This window comes from Coregonus clupeaformis, chromosome 37 (assembly GCF_020615455.1).
Source record: "Coregonus clupeaformis isolate EN_2021a chromosome 37, ASM2061545v1, whole genome shotgun sequence".
Taxonomy (NCBI): Eukaryota; Metazoa; Chordata; class Actinopteri; order Salmoniformes; family Salmonidae; genus Coregonus; species Coregonus clupeaformis.
In genome coordinates this window covers 33511645-33538607 of record NC_059228.1, presented here as the reverse complement: position 1 = coordinate 33538607, position 26963 = coordinate 33511645, and the positions used below count along the sequence as shown (strand labels likewise).

The window sequence follows — 26963 nt, the reverse complement described above, 5'->3', positions numbered from 1 at the left end:
TGTTTTTAGACAGTTTTCTTCCTACGGGTAATGTACGCCCAAGGGCAACATGCTTAAATTCCCCTTTTCCCAGAAACACACAAAGTTACCAAACAGAGTAACCAGCAAATGAGTGAGTACACAGGACGCCACAGTATCCATACTCACATACGGAAAATAGTCTCTAACAACAAACACAACTGACCGGCTTTTAAACAATGGGATGTGTAATTTGAAAAACCAGAAACAGGTGGTGCAATGCAGAGGAATGTCCACTGATTGGTCCACCTCAGCAATCAGCAGACACCCCAACGACCACCAATCAGGAACATACAGGACACCTGTGATTAGGGCAGAAGGAGAGGAAAAACACCATTCATTAAAATGACAATTTAACCAACACCCATCTATTTTTGTGCCTACCTCGACCTACCATTTGGTTTTGATGAATTGAAACCAAACCATATTATTTGAATGAAAAGTATTTTAATAAACAACAGGAAAAGGTGACTGTAAGAAGCACATTTCAAATGGGCTACATGTCATATTAAACAGTATATAAACACTCTAAATAGGTCAGGAGCCAGACAGGGAGCCTAAGAAGGAACGATTAATGAATTATTTAGGCTGTATTATTTTAATTATTTCAAGAGTATCGCCTACAAAGAACTACATTGTGAAGGGTTTTGATCACGCGGACTGGGATATGTTCCGGGTAGCCTCTGAGAATAACATAGATGAATACACTGATACGGTTACTGAGTTAATCAGGAACTGTATAGGAGATGTTGTACCCACTGTGATTATTAAAACCTACCCAAACCAGAAACCGTGGAAAATGGCAGCATTCGCTAAACTGAAAGCGCGAACCACCGCATTTAACCATGGCAAGGTGACTGGGAATATGGCTGAATACAAACAGTGTAGTTATTCCCTCCGTAAGGCTATCAAACAGGCAAAACGTCAGTATAGAGGTGAAGTGGAGTCGCAATTCAACGGCTCAGACACGAGACGTATGTGGCAGGGTCTACAGACAATCACGGACTACAAAGAGAAAACCAGCCACGTCGTGGACACCGACGACTTGCTTCCAGACAAGCTAAACACCTTCGCCCGCTTTGAGGATAACACAGTACCACCGACGCGGCCCGCTACCAAGGACTGTGGGCTCTCCTTCTCTGTGGCTGACGTGAGTAAGACATTTAAGCATGTTAACCCTCGCAAGGCTGCCGTCCCAAACGGCATCCCTAGCCGCGTCCTCAGAGCATGCGCAGACCAGCTGGCTGGAGTGTTAATGGACATATTCAATCTCTCCCAATCCCAGTCTGCTGTCCCCACTTGTTTCAAGATGTCCACCATCGTTCCTATACCCAAGAAAGCAAAGGTAACTGAACTAAATGACTATCGCCCCGTAGCACTCACTTTTGTCATCATGAAGTGCTTTGAGGGGCTAGTTAAGGATCATATCACCTCTACCTTACCTGACACCCTAGACCCACTCCAATTTGCTTACCGCCTCAATAGATCCACAGACGATGCAATCGCCATCGCACTGCACACTGCCCTATCCCATCTGGACAAGAGGAATACCTATGTAAGAATGCTGTTCATTGACTATAGCTCAGCATTCAACACCATAGTAACCTCCAAGCTCATCATTAAGCTTGGGTCCCTGGGTCTAAACCCCGCCCTGTGCAACTGTGTCATGGACTTCCTGACGGGCCGCCCCAGGTGGTGAAGGTAAGAAGAAACACCTCCACTTCGCTTATCGTCAACACTGGGGCCCCACAAGGGTGCGTGCTCAGCCCCCTCCTGTACTCCCTGTTCACCCATTACTGCGTGGTTGCGCACATCTCCAACTCAATCATCACGTTTTGCAGACGACACAACAGTAGTAGGCCTGATTTACCAACAATGGCGAGACAGCCTACAGGGAGGAGGTGAGGGCCCTGGGAGTGTGGTGCCGGGAAAATAATCTCTTATTCAACGTCAACAAAACAAAGGAGCTGATCGTGGACTTCAGGAAACAGCAGAGGGAGCACGCCACTATCCACATCGACGGGACCGCAGTGGAGTAGGTGGAAAGCTTCAAGTTCCTCGGCGTACACATCACTGACTATCTGAAATGGTCCACCCACACAGACAATGTGGTGAAGAAGGCGCCTCTTCAACCTCAGGAGGCTGAAGAAATTTGACTTGGCACCTAAAACCCTCACAAACTTTTACAGATGCACAATTAAGGGCATCCTGTCGGGCTGTATCACCGCCTGGTACGGCAACTACACTGCCCGCAAACGCAGGGCTTTCCAGAGGGTGGTGCGGTCTGCCCAACACATCACTGGGGGCAAACTACCTTCCCTCCAGGACACCTACAGCACCCGATGTCACAGGAAGGCCAAAAAGAAAATCAAGAACAACAACCACCCGAGTCACTGCCTGTTCACCCCACTATCATCCAGAAGGCGAGGTCAGTACAGGTGCATCAAAGCTGGGACCTATAGATTGAAAAACAGCTTCTATCTCAAGGCCATCAGACTGTCAAATAGCCATCACTAGGCGGCTTCCACCCGGTTACGTAACCCTGCACCTTAGAGGCTGCTGCCCTATATATAAAGACTTGAAATCACTGGCCACTTTAATAATGGGGTAGGCCTAAGGGTTATTTTACCTAAAATCCTTATCAAAATGGAAAGCTCATTGAAAGAGGTAATATGCCAGGCCTATTGGGCCAAAATCAATGATGGCCTATTGTATAGATAATAGAACAAATGAACAAAACCTTTAAGAGATCTGATTTTCAGTTTATAAATACTTTGGTACAATGACACACTTAGCTAGCTAGCCACCTGGTTACTTTCTGTTATAGCATGTGCGCATACTAATTACACCATCATGATTTCGGTATACCTGTCTCATCAGATTCCACAATGATTCTTTAATTGTGGACACTACATCACCACACTCCCTCTCTTGCTCTTGTTCCTCATCTTTGACTACAAGTGCATGCTGGGCCGGGCATGCCCTGAGGTCGTGAAGTGAGCGAAATTGGACCGGGCAAGAAGGCCGACGCTCCAGCCTTTGGGGAAATTGGCGCCACGCTCCAGTCAAATTGGGCATGCTCCATTCCCTGCTCCACTCCAGCTTCACTCTGCTCGTCATACTCTGATAGGGGTACAGCGTGTGCAGGCTTTCGCTCCAGCCTAGCACTAACACTTGGTGCCTAAATGAAGGTTGTGGAGAATGTGTGGTATCAGGTGTGTTATAGCTGGGCTGGAACAAAATCCTGTAGCTCTCCAGGATCACCGGATCATGTCTTCCTTCACATGCTTCCTGAAACACCTGAACATGACACTGAAACCAATAGAGGCCTAAGCTACATGTTGTGACTGGGGCCTGCCGCCTACTATGGGTACAGGAGGGGGAGATACTGCTGTAAGCCCGGGTGGCTGAGCTGACTGACTGGATAGCTGCACTGTCTGCTGCGGATGGCTTTCTGCTTGGCTGCATGGCTGACTGGCAGGGATTATTAATGGGGATTGGGACGTTTGTTGCTAAAGTGTCAGATGGCAGGATTAAAGTGATTCTCATCTCCAACCTATTCTAAAGCAATGATAGGATTCATGGCCGCTGTACTGTAAAGCTTGGTAGCGCTTACCTGACCGACAACCTGGCTCTGTGTTCTGGGTTAATCTCTCTGTGAGCCCTGGGTGGGGTTAGCGCTTAGCCACGTGTTAACATTTGTACCAGCTTCCAGGCTCATCTGCCCAGTGCCCACACCACCCCCGTGACAGACGGTTACTAGGAATAAGATTAGATGAATGGACATATGATGTGGTGAGATGGATGGATCGGAAGAGAATGAGGATGTCCTGCAGAAATTTTCTGTGACAAAAATCTGACTAAGTGGACTGGACAAGAGTTTTTGGAGCGATTTGAGAGCTTTTCAGTGATTAGCACAATTAATATTAGCATCACAGATGCCACACACAGCCTACATCAGCTGGTGAGCTGCAGGGAAGCATGCGATGAGTGTGGAGTAGCCTTGGGCGGTATCCTGCGTATACCGGGCATTTGGAAATGGCAACGGGATGGTTTTTCAATACCGTTGAAACCTTTTTCCTTGAAGTTTTATAATACGTTTGAATATTTGTAGCTACTTTTTTAGCTAAATACGTTAAGAAATAAAGAAGATTGTGTTCTTAATTTCACCTGTCACAATTTTTCATTTGAAGCTTCCCGGTAGTCCCCAGTCACATGGTGTTTCTTTACAAGCACACAACGACGAGAGACCGGAGCCTTGTGAGTCACTCACTGTTGTGCAGCACGCTCCAGGTGATATAGTTACAATATGGAATTCACAAATGTTTGCCAGTTAGATATCTTAACTATTAAGTTAACTGTTCTAAAATTTGCTAAATGCTCTGCAGTTGTACATTTTGGTTTGCTAATTTAGTAGCTAGTTAGATATCTAGCTAATTTGGTTAGCTTCTTCCAAAATCAAGCTTGGTAACAGCAGAGAATTCTCTCTTAAGATCAAGAGCCTTGCTTTCTGATATTTGTGTTTTGCATGCAGCAAACTGAGTAGCGTGTATAACTTTGAGCTGGGATGTCTGTCCTACAATCTCTGAAGCTGGAGACTCTTATCTCCCTCACTAACTTTAAGCGTCAGTTGTCAGAGCAGCTTACCGATCACTGCACCTGCACACAGCCATTCTGAAATTAGCCCATCCAAATACCTCATCCCCATATTGTTATTTATTTTGCTAATTTGCACCCCAGTATCTCTATTTGCACATCATCTTTTGCACATCTATCATTCCAGTGTTAATATGAAATTGTAACTATTTTGCACTATGGCCTATTTATTGCCTTGCCTCCATAATTTACCACATTCGCACACGCTGTGTGTGTGTGTGTGTATATATATATATATATATATATATATATATATATATATATATATATATATATATATATATATATATTCTGTTGTATTTTTGACTTTATGTTTTGTTTACCCCATGTGCTCCTGAGTGGCGCAGTGGTCTAAGGCACTGCATCGCAGTGCTAACAGTGCCACTAGAGATCCTGGTTCGAATCCAGGCTCTGTCGCAGCCGGCCGCGACCGGGAGACTCATGGCCCAGCGTCGTCCAGGGTAGGGGAGGGAATGGCCGGCAGGGATGTAGCTCAGTTGATAGAGCATGACGTTTGCAACGCCAGGGTTGTGGGTTCGTTTCCCACGGGGGGCCAGTATAAAAAAAACATGTATTCACTAACTGTAAGTCGCTCTGGATAAGAGCGTCTGCTAAATGACTAAAATGTAAAATGTAATGTGTAACTCTGTTGTTGTTTTTATCGCACTGCTTCGCTTTATCTTGGCCAGGTCGCAGTTGTAAATGAGAAATGGTTAAATAAAGGTGAAATAAATAAAAAATAGGTCAGAGACTATAAAATGTTAATTGCGCTTGTTAGCATTTCATTAGCATTCTCTATAGGATTGTACATGTAATTGTTAGCATTTCATTAGCATTCTCTATAGGATTGTACATGTACTTGTTAGCATTTCATTAGCATTCTCTATAGGATTGTACATGTAATTGTTAGTATTTCATTAGCATTCTCTATAGGATTATACATGTACTTGTTAGCATTTCATTAGCATTCTCTATAGGATTGTACATGTACTTGTTAGCATTTAATTAGCATTCTCTATAGGATTGTACATGTAATTGTTAGTATTGCCAATCTTCAGTTACAGAGGTTCAGTGGGGTTTGACAATAGCTCCCCTTGTGTTCAGTGCAGGTATTACAGAATATCCTGGTATGGCTAATGGCACAAGGTCGGTATGACCGTTTGACAATCTCCGCCCAAGCCTAGTGTGGAGCAGAGTATGTGAGCGGAGCGTGCCCAATTTGACTGGAGCGTGGAGCGAAGTTTCCCAAAGGCTGGAGCGTCAGCCTTCAAATCAAATCAAATCAAATCAAATGACATTTTATTGGCCACATGCGCCGAATACAACAGGTGCAGACATTACAGTGAAATGCTTACTTACAGCCCTTAACCAACAGTGTATTTATTTTTAATAAAAAAAAGTAGAATAAAACAACAAAAAAAGTGTTGAGAAAAAAAGAGCAGAAGTAAAATAAAATAACAGTAGGGAGGCTATATATACAGGGGGGTACCGGTGCAGAGTCAATGTGCGGGGGCACCGGCTAGTTGAGGTAGTTTAAGTAATATGTACATGTGGGTAGAGTTAAAGTGACTATGCATAAATAATTAACAGAGTAGCAGCAGCGTAAAAGATGGGGTGGGGGGGCAGTGCAAATAGTCCGGGTAGCCATGATTAGCTGTTCAGGAGTCTTATGGCTTGGGGGTAGAAGCTGTTGAGAAGTCTTTTGGACCTAGACTTGGCACTCCGGTACCGCTTGCCGTGCGGTAGCAGAGAGAACAGTCTATGACTAGGGTGGCTGGAGTCTTTGACAATTTTGAGGGCTTTCCTCTGACACCGCCTGGTATAGAGGTCCTGGATGGCAGGAAGCTTGGCCCCAGTGATGTACTGGGCCGTACGCACTACCCTCTGTAGTGACTTGCGGTCGGAGGCCAAGCAGTTGCCATACCAGGTGGTGATGCAACCAGTCAGGATGCTCTCGATGGTGCAGCTGTATAATTTTTGGAGGATCTGAGGACCCATGCCAAATCTTTTCAGTCTCCTGAGGGGGAATAGGCTTTGTCGTGCCCTCTTCACGACTGTCTTGGTGTGTTTGGACCACGATAGTTCGTTGGTGATGTGCACACATTTACATTACATTTACATTTACTTCATTTAGCAGACGCTCTTATCCAGAGCGACTTCCAAATTGGTGCATTTACCTTATAGCAGTGGGATAACCACTTTACAATATATATATATATATTTTTTGGTGGGGTAAGGGGGGGGTAGAAGGATTACTTTATCCTATCCCAGGTATTCCTTAAAGAGGTGGGGTTTCAAGTGTCTCCGGAAGGTGGTGAGTGACTCCGATGTCCTGGCGTCGTGAGGGAGCTTGTTCCACCATTGGGGTGCCAGAGCAGCGAACAGTTTTGACTGGGCTGAGCGGGAACTGTGCTTCCGCAGAGGTAGGGGGGCCAGCAGGCCAGAGGTGGATGAACGCAATGCCCTCGTTTGGGTGTAGGGACTGATCACAGCCTGAAGGTACGGAGGTGCCGTTCCCCTCACAGCTCCGTAGGCAAGCACCATGGTGTTGTAGCAGATGCGAGCTTCAACTGGAAGCCAGTGGAGTGTGCGGAGGAGCGGGGTGACGTGAGAGAACTTGGGAAGGTTGAACACCAGACGGGCTGCGGCATTCTGGATGAGTTGTAGGGGTTTAATGGCACCGGCAGGGAGCCCAGCCAACAGCGAGTTGCAGTAATCCAGACGGGAGATGACAAGTGCCTGGATTAGGACCTGTGCCGCTTCCTGTGTAAGGCAGGGTCGTACTCGCCGAATGTTGTAGAGCATGAACCTACAGGATCGGGTCACCGCCTTGATGTTAGCGGAGAACGACAGGGTGTTGTCCAGGGTCACGCCAAGGCTCTTCGCTCTCTGGGAGGAGGACACAACGGAGTTGTCAACCGTGATGGCGAGATCATGGAACGGGCAGTCCTTCCCCGGGAGGAAGAGCAGCTCCGTCTTGCCGAGGTTCAGCTTGAGGTGGTGATCCGTCATCCACACAGATATGTCTGCCAGACATGCAGAGATGCGATTCGCCACCTGGTTATCAGAAGGGGGAAAGGAGAAGATTAGTTGTGTGTCGTCTGCGTAGCAATGATAGGAGAGGCCATGTGAGGATATGACAGAGCCAGGTGACTTGGTGTATAGCGAGAATAGGAGAGGGCCTAGAACTGAGCCCTGGGGGACACCAGTGGTGAGAGCACGTGGTGCGGAGACAGATTCTCGCCACGCCACTGGGTAGGAGCGACCTGTCAGGTAGGACGCAATCCAAGAGTGAGCCGCGCCGGAGATGCCCAGCTCGGAGAGGGTGGAGAGGAGGATCACAGTATCAAAGGCAGCAGACAGGTCTAGAAGGACAAGAGCAGAGGAGAGAGAGTTAGCTTTAGCAGTGCGGAGAGCCTCCGTGACACAGAGAAGAGCAGTCTCAGTTGAATGACCAGTCTTGAAACCTGACTGGTTTGGATCAAGGTCATTCTGAGAGAGATATCAAGAGAGTTGGCTAAAAACGGCACGCTCAAGAGTTTTGGAGAGAAAAGAAAGAAGGGATACTGGTCTGTAGTTGTTGACATTGGAGGGATCGAGTAGGTTTTTTGAGAAGGGGTGCAACTCTCGCTCTCTTGAAGACGGAAGGGACATAGCCAGCGGTCAAGGATGAGTTAATGGGTGAGGTGAGGGGACATAGAGAGTCAAAGGATGCAGAAAGGAAGGAGAGGAGGGTTGAGGAGGCAGAATCAGGAGATTGGAGGGAGAAGGATTGAGCAGAGGGAAGAGATGATCGAATGGAAGAGGAGAGAGTAGCGGGAGAGAGAGAGCGAAGGTTGCGACGGCGCATTACCATCTGAGTAGGGGCAGAGTGAGTAGTGTTGGATGAGAGCGAGAGAGAAAAGGATACAAAGTAGTGGTCGGAGACATGGAGGGGAGTTGCAGTGAGATTAGTAGAAGAACAGCATCTAGTAAAGATGAGGTCAAGCGTATTGCCTGCCTTGTGAGTAGGGGGGGACGGTGAGAGGGTGAGGTCAAAAGAGGAGAGGAGTGGAAAGAAGGAGGCAGAGAGAAATGAGTCAAAGGTAGACGTAGGGAGGTTAAAGTCACCCAGAACTGTGAGGGGTGAGCCATCCTCAGGAAAGGAACTTGCCAAGCTCATTGATGAACTCTCCAAGGGAACCTGGAGGGCGATAAATGATAAGGATGTTAAGCTTGAATGGGCTAGTGACTGACCGCATGGAATTCAAATGAGGAGACAGACAGATGGGTCAGGGGAATAATTGAGAATGTCCACTTGGGAGAGATGAGGATTCCTGTGCCACCACCCCGCTGACCAGATGCTCTCGGGGTATGCGAGAACACATGGTCAAACGAGGTGAGAGCAGTAGGAGTAGCAGTGTTTTCAGTGGTAATCCATGTTTCCGTCAGCGCCAAGAAGTCGAGGGACTGGAGGGTAGCATAGGCTGAGATGAACTCTGCCTTGTTGGCCGCAGAACGGCAGTTCCAGAGGCTGCCGTAGACCTGGAACTCCACGTGGGTCGTGCGCGCAGGGACCACCAGGTTAGAGTGGCAGCAGCCACGCGGTGTGAGGCGTTTGTATAGCCTGTGCGGAGAGGAGAGAACAGGGATAGACAGAGGCATAGTTGACAGGCTACAGAAAATGGCTACAATAATGCAAAGGAGATCGGAATGAAATGAACTAAACATCTGGGAAAGTGAGAGAGCATGGCCTCCCTCACTTACGTTTCACTGAAACACTCAAATATAACTCTCCCAACTTCCACCTCAGAAACTATAATTGTTGTAAACTACAGCGGTTCAATGTTTTCTAGGAATAGACTAATTTAGTTTATTCCGCTAGCTAACTTGGTACAGTATTCTTCCGTGAACTTGAACACCATGGAACTTGAAGCTATCAACCTGTTCCACTACAGCCCCGTCGATGAGAATGGGGGCATGCTCAGTCCTCTGGATACAAAATCCTTTAAGGAACTTTGGACCCCAACAAATCTAATATCGATGTCTGATCCCACTTGTTTTCCTTAGAGACGATTTTAAAGTAGCCACAACATTTATTTTTATAAATAAAAATGTGTAACTGTATGCAGGAACATACAGTGCTGAATCAGAGCAAATTTGACTGCCTATTCTAGCTGTGTGTTTACAGGTGTATATTTCCAAGATGGATGACGATATCATAATGCTGTTTGTTTGTTTACAGGGCATTTGGAAAGTATTCAGACCCCTTGACTTTCTACATATTTTGTTACGTTATAGCCTTATTCTAAAATTGATTAAATAGTTTTTTTCCCCTCATCAATCTACACACAATACCCCGTAATGACAAAGCAAAAACTGTGTTTTAGAAATGTTTGCAAATGTGTTACACATTTAAAAAACGTATACCACATTTACATAAGTATTCAGACCCTTTACTCAGTACTTTGTTGAAGCACCTTTGGCAGCGATTACAGCCTCAAGTCTTCTTGGGTGTGATGCTACAAGCTTGGCGCACCTGTATTTGGGGAGTTTCTCACATTCTTCTCTGCAGATCCTCTCAAGCTCTGACAGGTTGGATGGGGAGTGTCGCTGCACAGCTATTTTCAGGTCTCTCCAGAGATGTTTGATCGGGTTCAAGTCCGGGCTCTGGCTGTGCCTCTCAAAGACATTCAAAGACTTGTCCCAAAGCCACTCCTGCATTGTCTTGGCTGTGTGCTTAGGGTCGTTGTCCTGTTGGAAGGTGAACCTTCACCCCAGTCTGAGGTCCTGAGCTCTCTGGAGCAGGTTTTCATCAAGGATCTCTGTGTTTCATCAGACCAGAGATTCTTGTTTTTCATGGTCAGAGTCCTTTAGGTGCCTTTTGGCAAACTCCAAGTGGGCTGTCATGTGCCTTTTACTGAGGAGTTGCTTCTATCTGGCCACTCTGCCATAAAGGCTTGATTGGTGGAGTGCTGCAGAGATGGTTGTCCTTCTGGAAGGTTCTCCCATCTCCACAGTATAACTCTAGAGCTCTTTCAGAGTGACCATCGGGTTCTTGGTCACCTCCCTGACCAAGACCCTTCTCCACCGATTGCTCAGTTTGGCTGGGTGGCCAGCTCTAGGAATAGTCTTGGTGGTTCCAAACTTCTTCAATTTTTAAGAAGAATGGAGGCCACTGTGTTCTTGGGGATCTTCAATGCTGCATACATTTTTTGGTACCCTTCCCCAGATCTGTGCCTTCACACAATCCTGTCTCAGCTCTACAGACAATTCCTTCGACATCATGGCTTGGCTTTTCCTCTGCCTTGCACTGTCAGCTGTGGGACCTTATATAGACAGGTTTGTGCCTTTCCAAATCATGTCCAATCAATTTAATTTACCATAGGTGCACTCCAATCAATTTGTAGAAACATCTCAAGGATGATCAAGGTGAACAGAATGCACCTGAGCTCAATTTCGAGTCTCATAGGAAAGGGTTTGATTACTTCATGTAAATAAGGTATTTGTTTTTAATTTGAAATACATTTGCAACAAATTCTCAAAACGTGTTTTTGCTTTGTCATTATGATGTATTGTGTGTAGATTAATGTGGAAAACAATTAATTTAATCCAGGAATCTGAGCTTGCAATATTGGGCTACGTGACCTTACGTGGCACCCACCGGCATTACTATTCACTGTTTGAGATAAGGGTGTGTCAAAAATATCTATAGATTTAACCACTTTTGCAGTAAAATACTTTTACACAACCATCCATTTCATATATGGGAGACCTTGGTGGTGTCTTGTTATACCTCGGGTAGGGGTATGACTACACATCCAGTCCCATTCAGATCTACACACACTAGACTAGGAGAGTAGGGAAAATTATATGTTTTAAGGCAAGGCTCTCCAACCCTGAGAGGTACCCTCCTGTAGATTTTCACTCCAACCCTGTCCCTGGAGAGATACCCTCCTGTAGATTTTCACTCTAACCCCAGTTGTAACTAACCTGATTAGTTAGCTAGTCACATGGTCAACCCTGTCTTTGTGGATGTCCTCTCTGTCCATTGCACTGTCATACTTTAGCTCTTGTTTGTAAGCCTGGCGGGACCAGACATGTTTGTATACTTCATGTAAAATGCTAACCTTTGTCATAATGAACCAAAGATGCATAGAAACCCTCCTTAATGACGTGCATTCTCTCTCTGCAGCATTTTCAGCTGGCTTTGATTGACTCCAACCCATGCACTTTGATTGACTCCAACCCCTGCACTTTGTCCAAAGCTGAAAGTAAGAACCATTACACCCCCATTTCTCTCTTCTACATACACATATACACACACACACACACACACCATTCCTCTCCAGTTTGGTACCATCACTGAAACCCCAATTAATTCCCCCTCTCTCCTGTTTTTTCCCCCAACATGTTGAGTTAGGTACTCACTAGCTATGCGAGCTGCTGCTGCGTTATTCATTATGACATTGTCAGTTTGACTTGGTCATTTCTCAGTATTAACCACATAAAGGAAAGGTCACAGAACGCCGTCTGGATATTTTTATTATTTAATTATTCACTCCCGGTTACTGTGCCATGGCCTGTATGCCTGGGGTTGTCAAGGAGACACAGAAACACACACACACCCCTTCTGACTGCCTGCTTGAGATTGAGTTGCCTAGGAGACCGCATTAGAAGGGATCGGCAAAGAGCTGCTGGCTAGAGCTGAGACTCTGGCACACGTATGCTTACATGTGAGCAATTTTACGTACACACACACAATGGGGACCTAACCTCGCCCCTCTTACATCTGTAGCCACATACCATGCAGACTCCTTCCATCTGCACCCATCTTTTCCCCAAAGAGAGTCCGAAGCAGTGCCACAGGGAGACCGAAGCAGTGCCACAGGGAGTCCGAAGGAGGGCATGGATTTATTTGCTTTAGCTCTCTCTGTAAAAACACGTTTTTCTCCATTTCATGAATTTCTACCAGCTGTAGCTCCTGTAGGGGGGTTCATCACTAAGGGGAAATGTAGAGAGCACTATGGAAGTGATTTCATCTCCTGTCCTTTGTATCAGTTTGTAACTCTCTCTTTCTATTTACAGTTCAGTTCCACATCGCTCATTTATATGAGCTTCAGGTAAGAAATCCTTCCTTTTTTCCCCCTTTTTCTCTGGTGCTGGTAGTAAAGTCTGCAGTACTTATTGGTGGTGGATAGGTTGAGTTGACCCCATACAATTTAGATCTTCTTGTGACCTAGTATCACTATATATATCCTATAATATAGCCTATCTTGTAATCCCTTATCTGTTGTTATCATTGCTCCTAAAATGGAAGTTAGCTGTGGTCTGCACAAGCCGTTATTTCTTCGTCCTCTGTCACAGCAGGCAGGAAGTAGGCCTATACAAACTGAAACAAGGCAACAGTAAACATGTCGTCCTCCACGAATGATGCAGCGCCCCCACCTGGGGCCTGTTAGTGACAACAAGATATATTGGCAGCATTTATTGTCAACTGTATCTGTATGGAACTACAGCGCCTATAGATAGATGGTCTACACATCCTTTTGTGAATGGGCCGAGCTTTTCGATCCTTCTGGGAAATTTGTTTCCCATGAGGAGATGCATATTTGTACAAAATGTCATGACTGTAGCTCAAAAGGGACAGGATATATACTTGTTCAAAGTTTGGAATTTCAGTTGATTACTATAGCTCCTCCTCTTGGGCCAATCAGTGTAATTTTGTAAATGCCGGATCTCTGATCTCTCCCGTGACACACAGACACAAATAATGATCACATTAGAGACAACCTTAGGTCCCAGAGGTCACTCTGTCTGGAGAGTTTCTCTCGCTGTCTCATATTTTCTTACCTCCCTTCAGCCTCTGAGTTGACTGATGTGCCATTAGGCCACACCCTTCAAACCCCATTAGGCCACACCCTTCAATCCCCTGTTTGTTTACAATCAAAGCTCTGTAGGTAAGAAGCTAGGCACAGATCTAGGATCGTCACATCTTGCCCAAATCCTAACCTGAACCATTTAGGTCAGGGGTGTTAAACTCATTCCATGGAGGGCCTAGTGTCTGCAGGTTTTTGGTTTTTCATTTCAATTAAGCCCTAGACAACCAAGTGAGGGGAGTTCCTTACTAATTAGTGACCTTAATTCATCAATCAAGTACAAGGGAGGAGCAAATCCCGCAGACACTTGGCTCTCCAAGGAATGAGTTTGACACGTGTGATTTAGGTGAAAAACACAAAACTGACCTCGGATCAGTGTCCATGTGAGCCAGGAGAACTCTACAGCTCCAGTCACAGTGCTCTCCTAACCTGCTATAGTCTGCCTCACCCCCCACTCACTCCTCATCCAATCAGCTCTTCTCTGCCATGCCTGGAGCTATGGTGATGCCAGGTCAACAACAAATAGAGTTTAAGTTGTCCATGGGTAATGAGGAGGGGTTTTAGGGGAGCGAACATGGTTACTTTTCTGTATAGCAGACATATTCAGTCGGTTAACACCGCTACTGCTCGGTCCCTGAAACACACTGTGGTGACAGCAAGCCATAGGACGGCTACCTGCCCTGCTGCTTTTAGCCATTCATGGTGTGTCCAAAGCTTTAAAATGAGTTGAATTTCAGATGTGCAGTTAGTAGGCCTAAGTATTAATCAGCCTTTGAAACACACATTGACTCCTCATGGCTCTCTCTTGTCCCTCTGCAGCAGACATATGGTGAGCAATATGTTTGGAACATCGTATCACAATAAAATCACCATTTCAAATCACAATACGTATAGAATCGTGAGGATCTCAGTACATATCTTATCGTGATAATATCATATCTTATCGTAAGGTCCCTGGCAAATTGACATTTGCATTTTAGTCATTTAGCAGACGCTCTTATCGTCGACTTACAGTTAGTGAATACATATATATATTTTTGTATATATATATATATATTTTTTTTTTTCTTCAAACTGGTCCCCCGTGGGAATCAACTGAGCTACATCCCTGCCGGCCATTCCCTCCCCTACCCTGGACAACGCTAGGCCAATTGTGCGCCGCCCATGAGTCTCCCGGTCGCGGCCGGCTGCGACAGAGCCTGGATTCGAACCAGGATCTCTAGTGGCATAGCTAGCACTGCGATGCAGTGCCTTAGACCACTGCGCCACTCAGGAGACACTCAAATCCCAGCCCTATTAAGAAATATATTTTCCAATCGGACATATTGGAAGGGTAAACACCACCTCATGTTGAGATTAAGTGACTGGTAATGGTTGGTGCATTAGAACCTGGTTGTTGGGTGTGTGTGCGACTGGGTTTGTTTACCTTGGTTTTTATAGCCAGACAGGAAGAGCCCAAAGCCAGACTGCTTTACGGCGCTGTATGTGTGTGTCTGTTTCAGGGCCTTTACGGGCTACAGACATGGAGGTGGTTCACCCTAGTGATGGCTGAGTAAGAGCAGATAAGAACAGAGACCTCCAGACTACACACAACCGGATCAGACCCAATATCAATTACAAAAACAAACAAGTCTGAGTGGGCTTTTCAGGTTTACCCAGAAACAAAACGGCGCTGAAAGTTGGATAATACACACACACACACACACACACACACACACACACACACACACACACACACACACACACACACACACACACACACACACACTGTTTTCCACAAGCACATGGAGTAGCTTGCCAAATAGATTAAGTTGCCTGCCAGGCTCCCCCGGACAAGCTATATTGTGGAGGCCTCTGGTACATTCTAATGCTAGATTGTATTTTCAGCCAGCAACTATCAGGAAATATCACTTAAAAAAAAAAAAAAAATTGTCACACTTTTACAGTGTTAATTTCATCAACTGTTGTACAATATGATATAAAACGGGAAAACTTTATTTTTACTGCTGACTTCCACAGGCTTCAAGCTTCCTTTTAAGAGGCACTTTCTCAGCTATCAGCAATACAGGTATGATAGAAGAATTAAACAGGTGTTAGCTTTTTAAAACAATTCAATCTGTTTTCTTTTATCATATTTTAAATCAAAGTCAAATAACATTTTATTTGTCACATGCTTTGTAAACAACATGTGTAGACTAACGGTGAAATGCTTACGGGCCCTTCCCAACAAAGAAAAACAAAAGAGAGCGAAATGGTAGGGAGAAAGAAATATTATAACACGAGAAAGAAATAGTAAAATAATAACACAAGGAATTAATTAAAAATGAGTAATGATAACTTGGCTATATACACGGGGTACCAGTATCGAGTAGATGTTCAGGTGTACGAGGTAATTGAGGTAGATACAGTGCCTTTGGAAAGTATTCAGACCCCTTGACCTTTTCCACATTTTGTTTAGTTACAGCCTTAATCTAAAATTGATTAAATTGTTTCCCCCCCCCCTCATCAATCTACACACAATACCCCATTATGACAAAGCAAAAACAGCTTTTTAGAATTTTTTGCTAATTTATTTTAAAATAAAATACGTAAATATCACATTTACATAAGTAAACTCAGTACTTTGTTGAAGCACCTTTCACAGCGATTACAGCCTCGAGTCTTCTTGGGTATGACGCTACAAGCTTGACACACCTGTATTGTATGTAGTCCCCTGTAGCTCAGTTGGGAGAGCATGGCACTTGCAATGCTAGTGTTGTGGGTTCGTTTCCCACGGGGGGCCAGTATGAAAATGTATGCACTCACTAACTAAGTCGCTCTGGATGAGAGCGTCTGCTAAATGACTAAAATGTAAATGTATTTGGGGAGTTTCTCCCATTCTTCTCTACAGATCCTCTCAAGCTTTGTCAGGTTGGATGGGGAGCGTTGCTGCACAGCTATTTTCAGGTCTCTCCAGAGATGTTCGATCGTGTTCAAGTCCGGACTCTGGCTGGGCCACTCAAGGACATTGAGACTTGTCCCGAAGCCACTCCTGCGTTGTCTTGGCTGTGTGCTTAGGTTCGTTGTCCTGTTGAAAAGTGAACCTTCTCCCCAGTCTGAGGTCCTGAGCGCTCAGGAGCAGGTTTTCATCAAGGATCTCTCTGTACTTTGCTCTGTTCATCTTTCCATCGATCCTAACTAGTCTCCCAGTCCATGCCGCTGAAAAACATCTCCACAGCATGATGCTGCCACCACCATGATTTACTGTAGGGATGGTGCCAGGTTTCTGCCAGTTGTGACGCTTAGCATTCAGGCCAAAGAGTTCAATCTTGGTTTCATCAGACCAGAGAATCTTGTTTCTCATGGTCTGAGAGTCTTTAGGTGCCTTTTGGCGAACTCCAAGCGGGCTGTCATGTGCCTTTTACTAAGGAGTGGCTTCCGTCTGGCCACTCTACCATAAAGGCCTGATTGGTCGAGTGCTGCAGAGATGGTTGTCCTTCTGGAAGGTTCTCCCATATCCACAGAGGAACTCTAGAGCTCTTTCAGAGTGACCATCGGGTTCTTGGTCACCTCCCTGACCAAGACCCTTCTCCCCTGATTGCTCAGTTTGGCCGGGCGGCCAGCTCTAGGAAGATTCTTTGTGGTTCCAAACTTTTTCAGTTGAAGAGTGATGGAGGCCACCGTGTTCTTGGGGATCTTCAATGCTGCAGAAATGTTTTGGTACCCTTCCCCAGATCTGTGCCTCGACACAATCCTGTCTCGGAGCTCTACGGACAATTCCTTCGACCTCATGGCTTGGTTTTTGCTCTGACATGCACTGTCAACTGTGGGACCTTATATAGACAGGTGTGTGCCTTTCCAAATCATGTCCAATTAATTGAATTTACCATAGGTGGATTCCATATGTGTTATTTCATAATTTTGATGTCTTCACTATTATTCTACAATGTAAAAAGCAGAAAAATCCTTGAATGAGTAGGTGTGTCCAAACTTTTGACTGGTAGTGTATATTAACTACCAACCAAGCATATACAAAATGTTTATAGTATGATAAAAAAAAAAAAACTATGCAGCCGTTGTTGGGTTATGAGTAAAGTAGGCAGTTTTTAATGTAGGAGTAATGGGAGTACCCTACAAATGTACCCTACTCAAGGGGCATGGTCATGTTAAGCCCTGCCTTGCTGTGTGTATCAATGCTAGGTGTCTCTTTGTAGCAACAGTTGCCAGCATATTGTATGTTCACTATTGAAGGTTTACCTTTTTTTGTAAATCACTTTTTCTAAAATAAGCTCAGCGGGTTGTTGGGTGTTTCTTTTAGCTCTGGACAGCTTGTGTTGCATCAACTCATGTACTGCTCGAGAAGTTGTGACTGGCGGGAGCGTGGTGGTGCTTGAATGAACGGCCAATCATATTGCTAAAATACAAAATGGCATGACATTTACGCGTGTAGTCTTCAGTGTTTTTTAATGATAGACTACGACAGAGCAGGTAAATGTTGAACCGGAATGCAAAAATGCGCTGAAAAGTCGGGATCCACATGTTGTTATTGGTCACGGCGGACCATCGTTAATGTCGGACCGTGAAAGAAGATAAATTAATGTGCCAGAAAACAACTCATTGTTTCGACTCATCGTTACCACATTATATGGGACGTGCAAATTCATGCTCTCTCCCTCCGTGTAGAAATTCGACTGCAACCACATTCGACCTCACACAACACACCCAGGTAACAAGAGGTGGGACAGATGGCAGACTGTCAAACCAGCAGTGTCTCCCTGTCATCGCTCACTTTGTGACTGACAGGCGCCTGTCCTATCAATAGATCGCTAGAAGATGCATATCATTCATTCTAGCGAGAGAGGGCTCTGCAGACTTTTTTCTGACCAGCGAATTGAAAAGTATCCTGCTGAAAATGACACTGTAATTGGCTGTATAGCCGGTACTAGTGGAAGACACCACACACGAACACCACTTAAGACCCATCAGATGTGTTGAGTCTGGCCTGTCCTGTCCCAGACTGACCCTCCCCGTGTGTGTGTGTGTGTGTGTGTGTGTGTGTGTGTGTGTGTGTGTGTGTGTGTGTGTGTGTGTGTGTGTGTGTACATGTTTTACTATACTTGTGAGTACCAGAAGTCCTCAGAAAAATAGTAAACTAACTAAAATTTTGCATGTCCTCACTTATAAAAAGGGTTAGGGACTAGTGGTTAGGTTTAGGGTTAGGGAAAATATGATTTTGAATGGGAGTATAGTAAGACATACACTACATAGCAAAGAATTACAGAAGTATGTGGACACCTCCTCGTTGAACATCTCATTCCAAAATCATGGGCATTAATATGGAGTTGGTCCACCCTTTGCTGCTTTAACAGCCTCCACTTTTCTGGGAAGGCTTTCCACTAGATGTTGGAACATTGCTGCGGGGACTTGCTTCCATTCAGCCATGAGCATTAGTGATGTTGGGTGAATATGCCTGGCTCGCAGTCGGCGTTCCAATTCATTCCTAAGGTGTTCAATGGGGTTGAGGTCAGGGCTGTGTGCAGGCCAGTCATGTTCTTCCACACCAATCTCAACAAACCATTTCTGTATGGACCTCCCTTTGTGCACGGGGGCATTGTCATGCTGAAACAAGAAAGGGCCTTCCCCAAACTGTTGCCACAAAGTTGGAAGCACAGAATGATGATCCCCATTATCTGTTACGAAAGCTAGAATGTCATTGTATGCTGTAGCTTTAAGATTTCCCTTCACTGGAACTAAGGGGCCTAGCCCGAACCATGAAAAACAGCCCCAGACCATTATTCCTCCTCCACCAAACTTTGTTGGCACAACGTATTCGTGCAGGTAGCGTTTTCCTGGCATCTGCCTAACCCAGAATCGTCCGACTGCCAGATGGTGAAGGCGTGATTCATCACTTCAGAGAACACGTTTCCACTGCTCCAGAGTCCAATGGCAGCGAGCTTTACACCATTCCTGCCGACGCTTGGCATTGCGCATGGTTATCTTATTCTTGTGTGTGGCTGCTTGGCCATGGAAACCCATTTCATAAAGCTCCTGACGAACAGTTATTGTGCTGACGTTGCGTCCAGAGGCAATTTGGAACTCGGTAGTGAGTGTTGCAACCGAGGAAAGACTAACTGACTTGTTGGAAAGGTGGCATCCTATGATGTTGCTACGTTGAAAGTCACTGAGCTCTTCAGTAAGGCCATTCTGCTGCCAATGTTTGTCAATGGAGATTGCATGGCTGCGTGCTCGATTTTATACACCGGTCAACAACGGGTGTGGCTGAAAAAGTCTAATCCACTAATTTGAAGGGTGTCCACATACTTTTGGCCTGTAGTGTAGCGGTGGGTGGGTTGGGTACGGGGGCGGGGGTGTGTGTGATCTGAGGTGTCCAGACTTCTTTGTTACAGACCAGTGAGACCATAAAACACACTGACCCTTCGGTCTGGCTTAAACATCCTTTCTCTCTGTTCCTCCCCGTCTCTCTCTATCACTCTTTCCTCCACTGTCATTCTGCAGAAGAAATTCAGAGCAGCAAAAGAAGCGTATGAGAGTTTACTACAGACAGAGAATCTTCCTGCACAGGTGAAGGCTGCTACACTGCGACAACTAGGTAAGTCCTCCTCAGTCTCTCTCCTATATACTACTGCCTGAAAGACGATGCATTAGGGCCTACTTGTTACAAGCAATATGTCACTTGTTGACATATCATTTTGGTAACGTTAACCTATAATTTTATTTTGCCTCTTGTTGAATATGTTGAAAATATAACCTAGTTTATGTTTTTGGAAGGTTCGATTTGAAAAATGCAGTCTTTTACATGTTATGTCCAAAAAGTGTTGGTGCAGCACTTGTAGAAATCGATTTGTAGAACTTTCTAGAGCAGTGTCTATAGGCGGTGTTTTTAGTCGTCAGTTACTTTACCACATTTATGCCTCCCCAAAATAGCCTGAATACCCTGTAAAAGATACATTTGAATTGATGTCTCTAGTACTTAGTATTTTTTCTAATGAATTTTTTAAATGCGATTTTTTTATTTATTTTTATTTTATTTTTACAATACAAAACATACACATATAAACATTACTACATCACACCTGCCCAGACCCACTAGCCCCCTCCCCTATCTCCAGCACCCTAATCACTTTCTGCCACATGGCCTCAAACTGCACCATTTTGCTGATGGTACTAATATGAACCAGGTGTATAAGGGTGATAACACAGGATTGCATCATGCATTGTATTCTGGGAGAAGTTGTGCTCCTTGTTGTGTACGATATTCCCAACTGGACAGTATTCCCAGATCCCAACCTCTTCCCTGCTCCCATCGCAGTTTTCCCAAGTCTCTCTCTGCCCCTGCCTGACTGATGCAACAGCTCATTATCGGGGTGTTAGTTTGTGTACCCCAACCCCCACGCTAAACACACACGCCTTCCCCGACGTAGTCCTCTCCGAACACACACAGCTCTTATTTTTTTCATGCTGTCCTCCCCCAGTTTGGAATGTTCCCTCTGTCGTAAAAAACATGATTTCTTTCTGCCCTGATGGCCACTCTGCTGGGGTTGTCATGGTGGCCTCCCTGCAAGGCTCACCACAGGTGTTGAGTGGAGCGGTGGGGAGGTGTGTCTGTGTGTATGCCCGTCCTTAGGGAAGTGTGGGTGTGTGTAGAGAGGGAGAGGGGAGCGACCCCAGGGGTGAATTGTTTAGACCTTTGAAGACACGGCTGATGTGTGTATGGACGATGAATCCTCCTCTCTCCTTCCCCCCCTCTTGCTCTCCTTCCCCCCCTCTTGCTCTCCTTCCCCCCCTCTCGCTCTCCTTCCCCCCTCTCTCCTTCCCCCTCTCTCTCCTTCCCTCCCCTCTCTCCTTCCCCCTCTCTCCTTCCCTCCCTCTCTCCTTCCCTCCCCTCTCTCCTTCCCTCCCCTCTCTCCTTCCCTCCCCTCTCTCCTTCCCTCCCCTCTCTCCTTCCCTCCTTCCCTGCCTCTTTCTCCTCCCTCTTCTTCAGAAAGCTCTAGATAGATTAGCCTTTTGGTCCTTTTATGAGACTGTTGCTTTTACACACCAGACAGACTGCAGTGTCCCCCTCTGTGACTGACAGTCTAGTGTACTTTAATATATAGTGTATATTAGTGTAGTATTAGGCACTGGAGCTAAGCCATTGTTAGCAGAACTAGCTAGTAGCTAGCCCTGGTAATAGACTAGTAGAGTGTAGTTTTAGCCACTGGAGCTAAACCATTGTTAGCCGAACTAGCTAGTAGCTAGCCCTGGTAATAGACTAGTAGAGTGTAGTATTAGCCACTGGAGCTAAACCATTGTTAGCAGAACTAGCTAGTAGCTAGCCCTGGTAATAGACTAGTAGAGTGTAGTATTAGCCACTAGAGCTAAACCATTGTTAGCTGAACTAGCTAATAGCTAGCCCTGGTAATAAAGTAGCAGAAGCACCTGCAGGGTCAGTTGTGTTAACTTACTATTGCAGACAGTGGAGTGTAGTGGTGCTATTGACCAGCTAGCAGAAGGCTAGCCCTGGACCCAGACTATCAGTGACGGCTGTTGGATCCTTCACTCTGCTAACTCCACTGGTCCTGTCTCCTCCAGGCTGGATGCATCACACAGTGGAGCAGTTAGGGGACAAAGGCAACAAGGACAGCTATGCCATCCAGTGTCTGCAGAAGTCGCTAGAAGCAGACCCCAACTCTGGACAGTCCTGGTACTTCCTCGGCAGGTAAAAAGCTTTTCTTTTCTTTACATCTTGGGATTTTCTTTCATAGTGAATTCCTGCTGGCTATAGTTTCCCTTTAGCAAGTGTGTAGAACGTTTAACAGCTGTGTGTTGAATAAGACTCTGCCCTGAAAGGTCAGCAGTCTGGTCTTCTCCCTCTTCAGCTCCTGTCTCACCTATTTCTCTACAATCTATTGGCCTAGAAACTCCAGCTGTCTGTTTCAGAGCTGCTCCTCCGATCATGCTGATTATTGATCAAAGTGATTATTGATTGGTTTTTTGACTGCTATTTTCTGTTACATTTTAAAACTTCGCTGTAGTTCAACTCTGAGGCCTGAAACAGTTACATTTAAATGTTTTAATTTGAGTCATTTAGCAGACGCTCTTATCCAGAAAGACTTACAATTAGTGCATTCATCTTAAAGTGGCAATCAGAAGTTGAAACAATAAATCGTTCTCCCTGCCACTTTCGCTAAATGGGGCTGTAGAAATTTAACCACTCTCAAATTCATAAACAGAGTTATGGATGCAAGGTCTGACCATCCATGATATCAAAATGATAGTTTTAACCATGTTTTGAGGCTATACAGTGTTTGTTTACAGTTGATCTAAGCTGATGAAGCATGTGTAGGTTGTACTCTTCAATAATCAGTGGGTATATATCCAATGCCTTCGGAAAGTATTCACACCCCTTGACTTTTTTGTTGTTACAGACAGAATTTAAAATGGATTAAATTGATATTTTTTTGTCACTGGCATAGACACAACACCCCATAATGTCAAAGTGGAATTATGTTTACAAATTAATAACAAATGAAAAGCTGAAATGTCTTGTCAATAAGTATTCAACCCCTTTGTTATGGTAAGCCTAAATAAGTTCAGGAGTAAAAATGTGCTTAACATGTCACATAAGTTGCATGGACTCACTTTGTGTGTAATTCAAAATGGATTGTATCGATTCTTTTGTATGTGTGGGGTACAGAGATGAGGTAGCCATTCAATTCATGTTAAACCAGGACCAGTGGAGTTAGTGTTTAACATGAGTTGAATGGCTACCTCATCTCTGTACCCCACACATACAAAAAAAAAATCTATACAATCCATTTTGAATTCAGGCTGTAATGCAACAAAATGTGGAGTAAGTCAAAGGGTATGAGAGCTTTCTGAAGGCACTGTAGCAACTACAGATTGCCCCTTTATTAAGATAGCTAGGTGAGACAACCACATCACAGTCGTAACAAGTACATGTTCTCTCAATAAAGTAGTTCTCAGCGAAGTCTGTGCCAGTAGGAAAAGTCTTAGTGCAGGGATTTTTCTGTTGTGTGGTCGTGTCAGAGTAGTGCCACTGAATGCAACGGCTAATGGTTCTGCGTGAACTGTAGTCCCCCTTTGAGCTGGTAGGGCTGCTGTTGCATAACTGGGTGTAGATTGTTAGCTTTAGGGCTGACCCCATTTAGTTGACTGGTCGATTGTTTGTTTGGTTGATAGGCTGTTGGTCGACCGAGATTTCTTTAGTGGAGCAGTAGCAGAAAAAAATAATACTCCTGTCTGATTGGCTCCTGTCTGAGTGGACTGATCCATTGTGGAGGACGTTGTAATGGGCTTTATTGGCATGGGAAACATATGTTTACATTAACAAAGCAAGTGAAATTGATAATAAATAAAAGTGAAATAAACAATAAAAATGAACAGTAAACATTACACTAACAAAAGTTCCAAAGGAATAGAGACATTTCAAATGTCATATTATGTCTATATACAGTGTTGTAACGATGTGCAAGTAGTTAAAGTACAAAAGGGAAATTAAACATAAATATGGGTTGTATTCACAATGGTGTTTGTTCTTCAATGGTTGCTCTGTCTCTCTTTCTCTTTCTCTCTGTCTCCATCTCTCTCTATCTGTCTCTGTCTCTATCTGTCTCTCACCTATCTGTCTCTGTCTGTCTCTCTAGCTGTCTCTAGCTGTCTCTCTATCTCTCTGTCTCTGTCTGTCTGTCTCTCTGTCTCTCTCTGTCTCTCTCTCTGTCTCTCTCTCTGTCTCTCTCTCTCTCTCTCTCTCTCTCTGTCTATCTCTCTGTCTCTCTCATACATACATATATACACATATATACATACATACATATACACATATATACAGTGGGGAGAACAAGTAATCACATTGTATGATTTTTAAGTAATTAATTTGCATTTTATTGCATGACATAAGTATTTGATCACCTACCAACCAGTAAGAATTCCAGCTCTCACAGACCTGTTAGTTTTTCTTTAAGAAGCCCTCCTGTTCTCCACTCATTACCGGTATTAACTGCACCTGTTTGAACATGTTACCTGGATAAAAGACACCTGTCCACACACTCAATCAAACAGACTCCAACCTCTCCACAATGGCCAAGACCAGAGAGCTGTGTAAGGACATCAGGGATAAAATTGTAGACCTGCACAAGGCTGGGGTGGGCTACAGGACAATAGGCAAGCAGCTTGGTGAGAAGGCAACAACTGTTGCCGCAATTATTAGAAAATGGAAGAAGTTCAAAATGACGGTCAATCACCCTCGGTCTGGGGCTCCATGCAAGATCTCACCTCGTGGGGCATCAATGATCATGAGGAAGGTGAGGGATCAGCCCAGAACTACACGGCAGGACCTGGTCAATGACCTGAAGAGAGCTGGGACCACAGTCTCAAAGAAAACCATTAGTAACACACTACGCCGTCATGGATTAAAATCCTGCAGCGCACGCAAGGTCCCCCTGCTCAAGCCAGCGCATGTCCAGGCCCTTCTGAAGTTTGCCAATGACCATCTGGATGATCCAGAGGAGGAATGGGAGGTCATGTGGTCTGATGAGACAAAAATATAGCTTTTTGGTCTAAACTCCACTCGCCGTGTTTGGAGGAAGAAGAAGGATGAGTACAACCCCAAGAACACCATCCCAACCGTGAAGCATGGAGGTGGAAACATCATTCTTTGGGGATGCTTTTCTGCAAAGGGGACAGGACGACTGCACCGTATTGAGGGGAGGATGGATGGGGCCATGTATCGCGAGATCTTGGCCAACAACCTCTTTCCCTCAGTAAGAGCATTGAAGATGGGTCGTGGCTGGGTCTTCCAGCATGACAACGACCCAAAACACACAGCCAGGGCAACTAAGGAGTGGCTCCGTAAGAAGCATCTCAAGGTCCTGGAGTGGCCTAGCCAGTCTCCAGACTTGAACCCAATAGAAAATCTTTGGAGGGAGCTGAAAGTCCGTATTGCCCAGCGACAGCCCCGAAACCTGAAGGATCTGGAGAAGGTCTGTATGGAGGAGTGGGCCAAAATCCCTGCTGCAGTGTGTGCAAACCTGGTCAAGCGCTACAGGAAACGTATGATCTCTGTAATTGCAAACAAAGGTTTCTGTACCAAATATTAAGTTCTGCCTTTCTGATGTATCAAAAACTTATGTCATGCAATAAAATGCAAATTAATTACTTTAATGTTAGGTTTATTTGAACAGTGAGAGACAGAATAACAACAACAAAATCCAGAAAAACGCATGTAAAAAATGTTAAAAATTGATTTGCATTTTAATGAGGGAAATAAGTATTTGACCCCTCTGCAAAACATGACTTAGTACTTGGTGGCAAAACCCTTGTTGGCAATCACAGAGGTCAGACGTTTCTTGTAGTTGGCCACCAGGTTTGCACACATCTCAGGAGGGATTTTGTCCCACTCCTCTTTGCAGATCTTCTCCAAGTCATTAAGGTTTCGAGGCTGACGTTTGGCAACTCAAACCTTCAGCTCCCTCCCTCAGATTTTCTATGGGATTAAGGTCTGGAGACTGGCTAGGCCACTCCAGGACCTTAATGTGCTTCTTCTTGAGCCACTCCTTTGTTGCCTTGGCCATGTGTTTTGGGTCATTGTCATGCCGGAATACCCATCCACGACCCATTTTCAATGCCTTAACTGAGGGAAGGAGGTTCTCACCCAAGATTTGACGGTACATGGCCCCGTCCATCGTCGCTTTGATGCGGTGAAGTTGTCCTGTCCCCTTAGCAGAAAAACACCCCCAAAGCATAATGTTTCCACCTCCATGTTTGATGGTGGGGATGGTGTTCTTGGGGTCATAGGCAGCATTCCTCCTCCTCCAAACACGGCGAGTTGAGTTGACGCCAAAGAGCTCCATTTTGGTCTCATCTGACCACAATACTTTCACCCAGTTCTCCTCTGAATCATTCAGATGTTCATTGGCAAACTTCAGACGGGCATGTATATGTGCTTTCTTGAGCAGGGGGACCATGCGGACGCTTCAGGATTTCAGTCCTTCACAGCGTAGTGTGTTACCAATTGTTTTCTTGGTGACTATGGTCCCAGCTGCCTTGAGATCATTGACACGATCCTCCCGTGTAGTTCAGGGCTGTTTCCTCACCGTTCTCATGATCATTGCAACTCCACGAGGTGAGATCTTGCATGGAGCCCCAGGCCGAGGGAGATTGACCGTTATTTTGTGTTTCTTCCATTTGCGAATAATCGCACCAGCTGTTGTCACCTTCTCACCAAGCTGCTTGGCGATGGTCTTGTTGCCCATTCCAGCCTTGTGTAGGTCTACAATCTTGTCCCTGACATCCTTGGAGAGCTGTTTGGTCTTGGCCATGGTGGAGAGTTTGGAATCTGATTGATTGATTGCTTCTGTGGACAGGTGTCTTTTATACAGGTAACAAGCTGAGATTAGGAGCACTCCCTTTAAGAGTGTGCTCCTAATCTCA

The 26963-nt window shown here is 45.1% G+C and overlaps 1 protein-coding gene across 5 annotated transcripts in view; it reads left to right on the top strand.

Moving 5' to 3' along the window:
- Positions 1–26963, top strand: part of LOC121536590 (histone demethylase UTY-like) — a 114695-nt gene that overhangs the window by 48181 nt on the left and 39551 nt on the right. For all 5 annotated transcript variants that reach the window (XM_045211624.1, XM_045211623.1, XM_045211622.1 and 2 more), the window contains 4 exons: positions 11849–11927; positions 12742–12776; positions 20028–20121; positions 22104–22230. In XM_045211624.1, coding sequence (XP_045067559.1) covers positions 11849–11927; positions 12742–12776; positions 20028–20121; positions 22104–22230 — 335 coding nt within the window. The remainder of the gene's footprint in view (positions 1–11848; positions 11928–12741; positions 12777–20027; positions 20122–22103; positions 22231–26963) is intronic.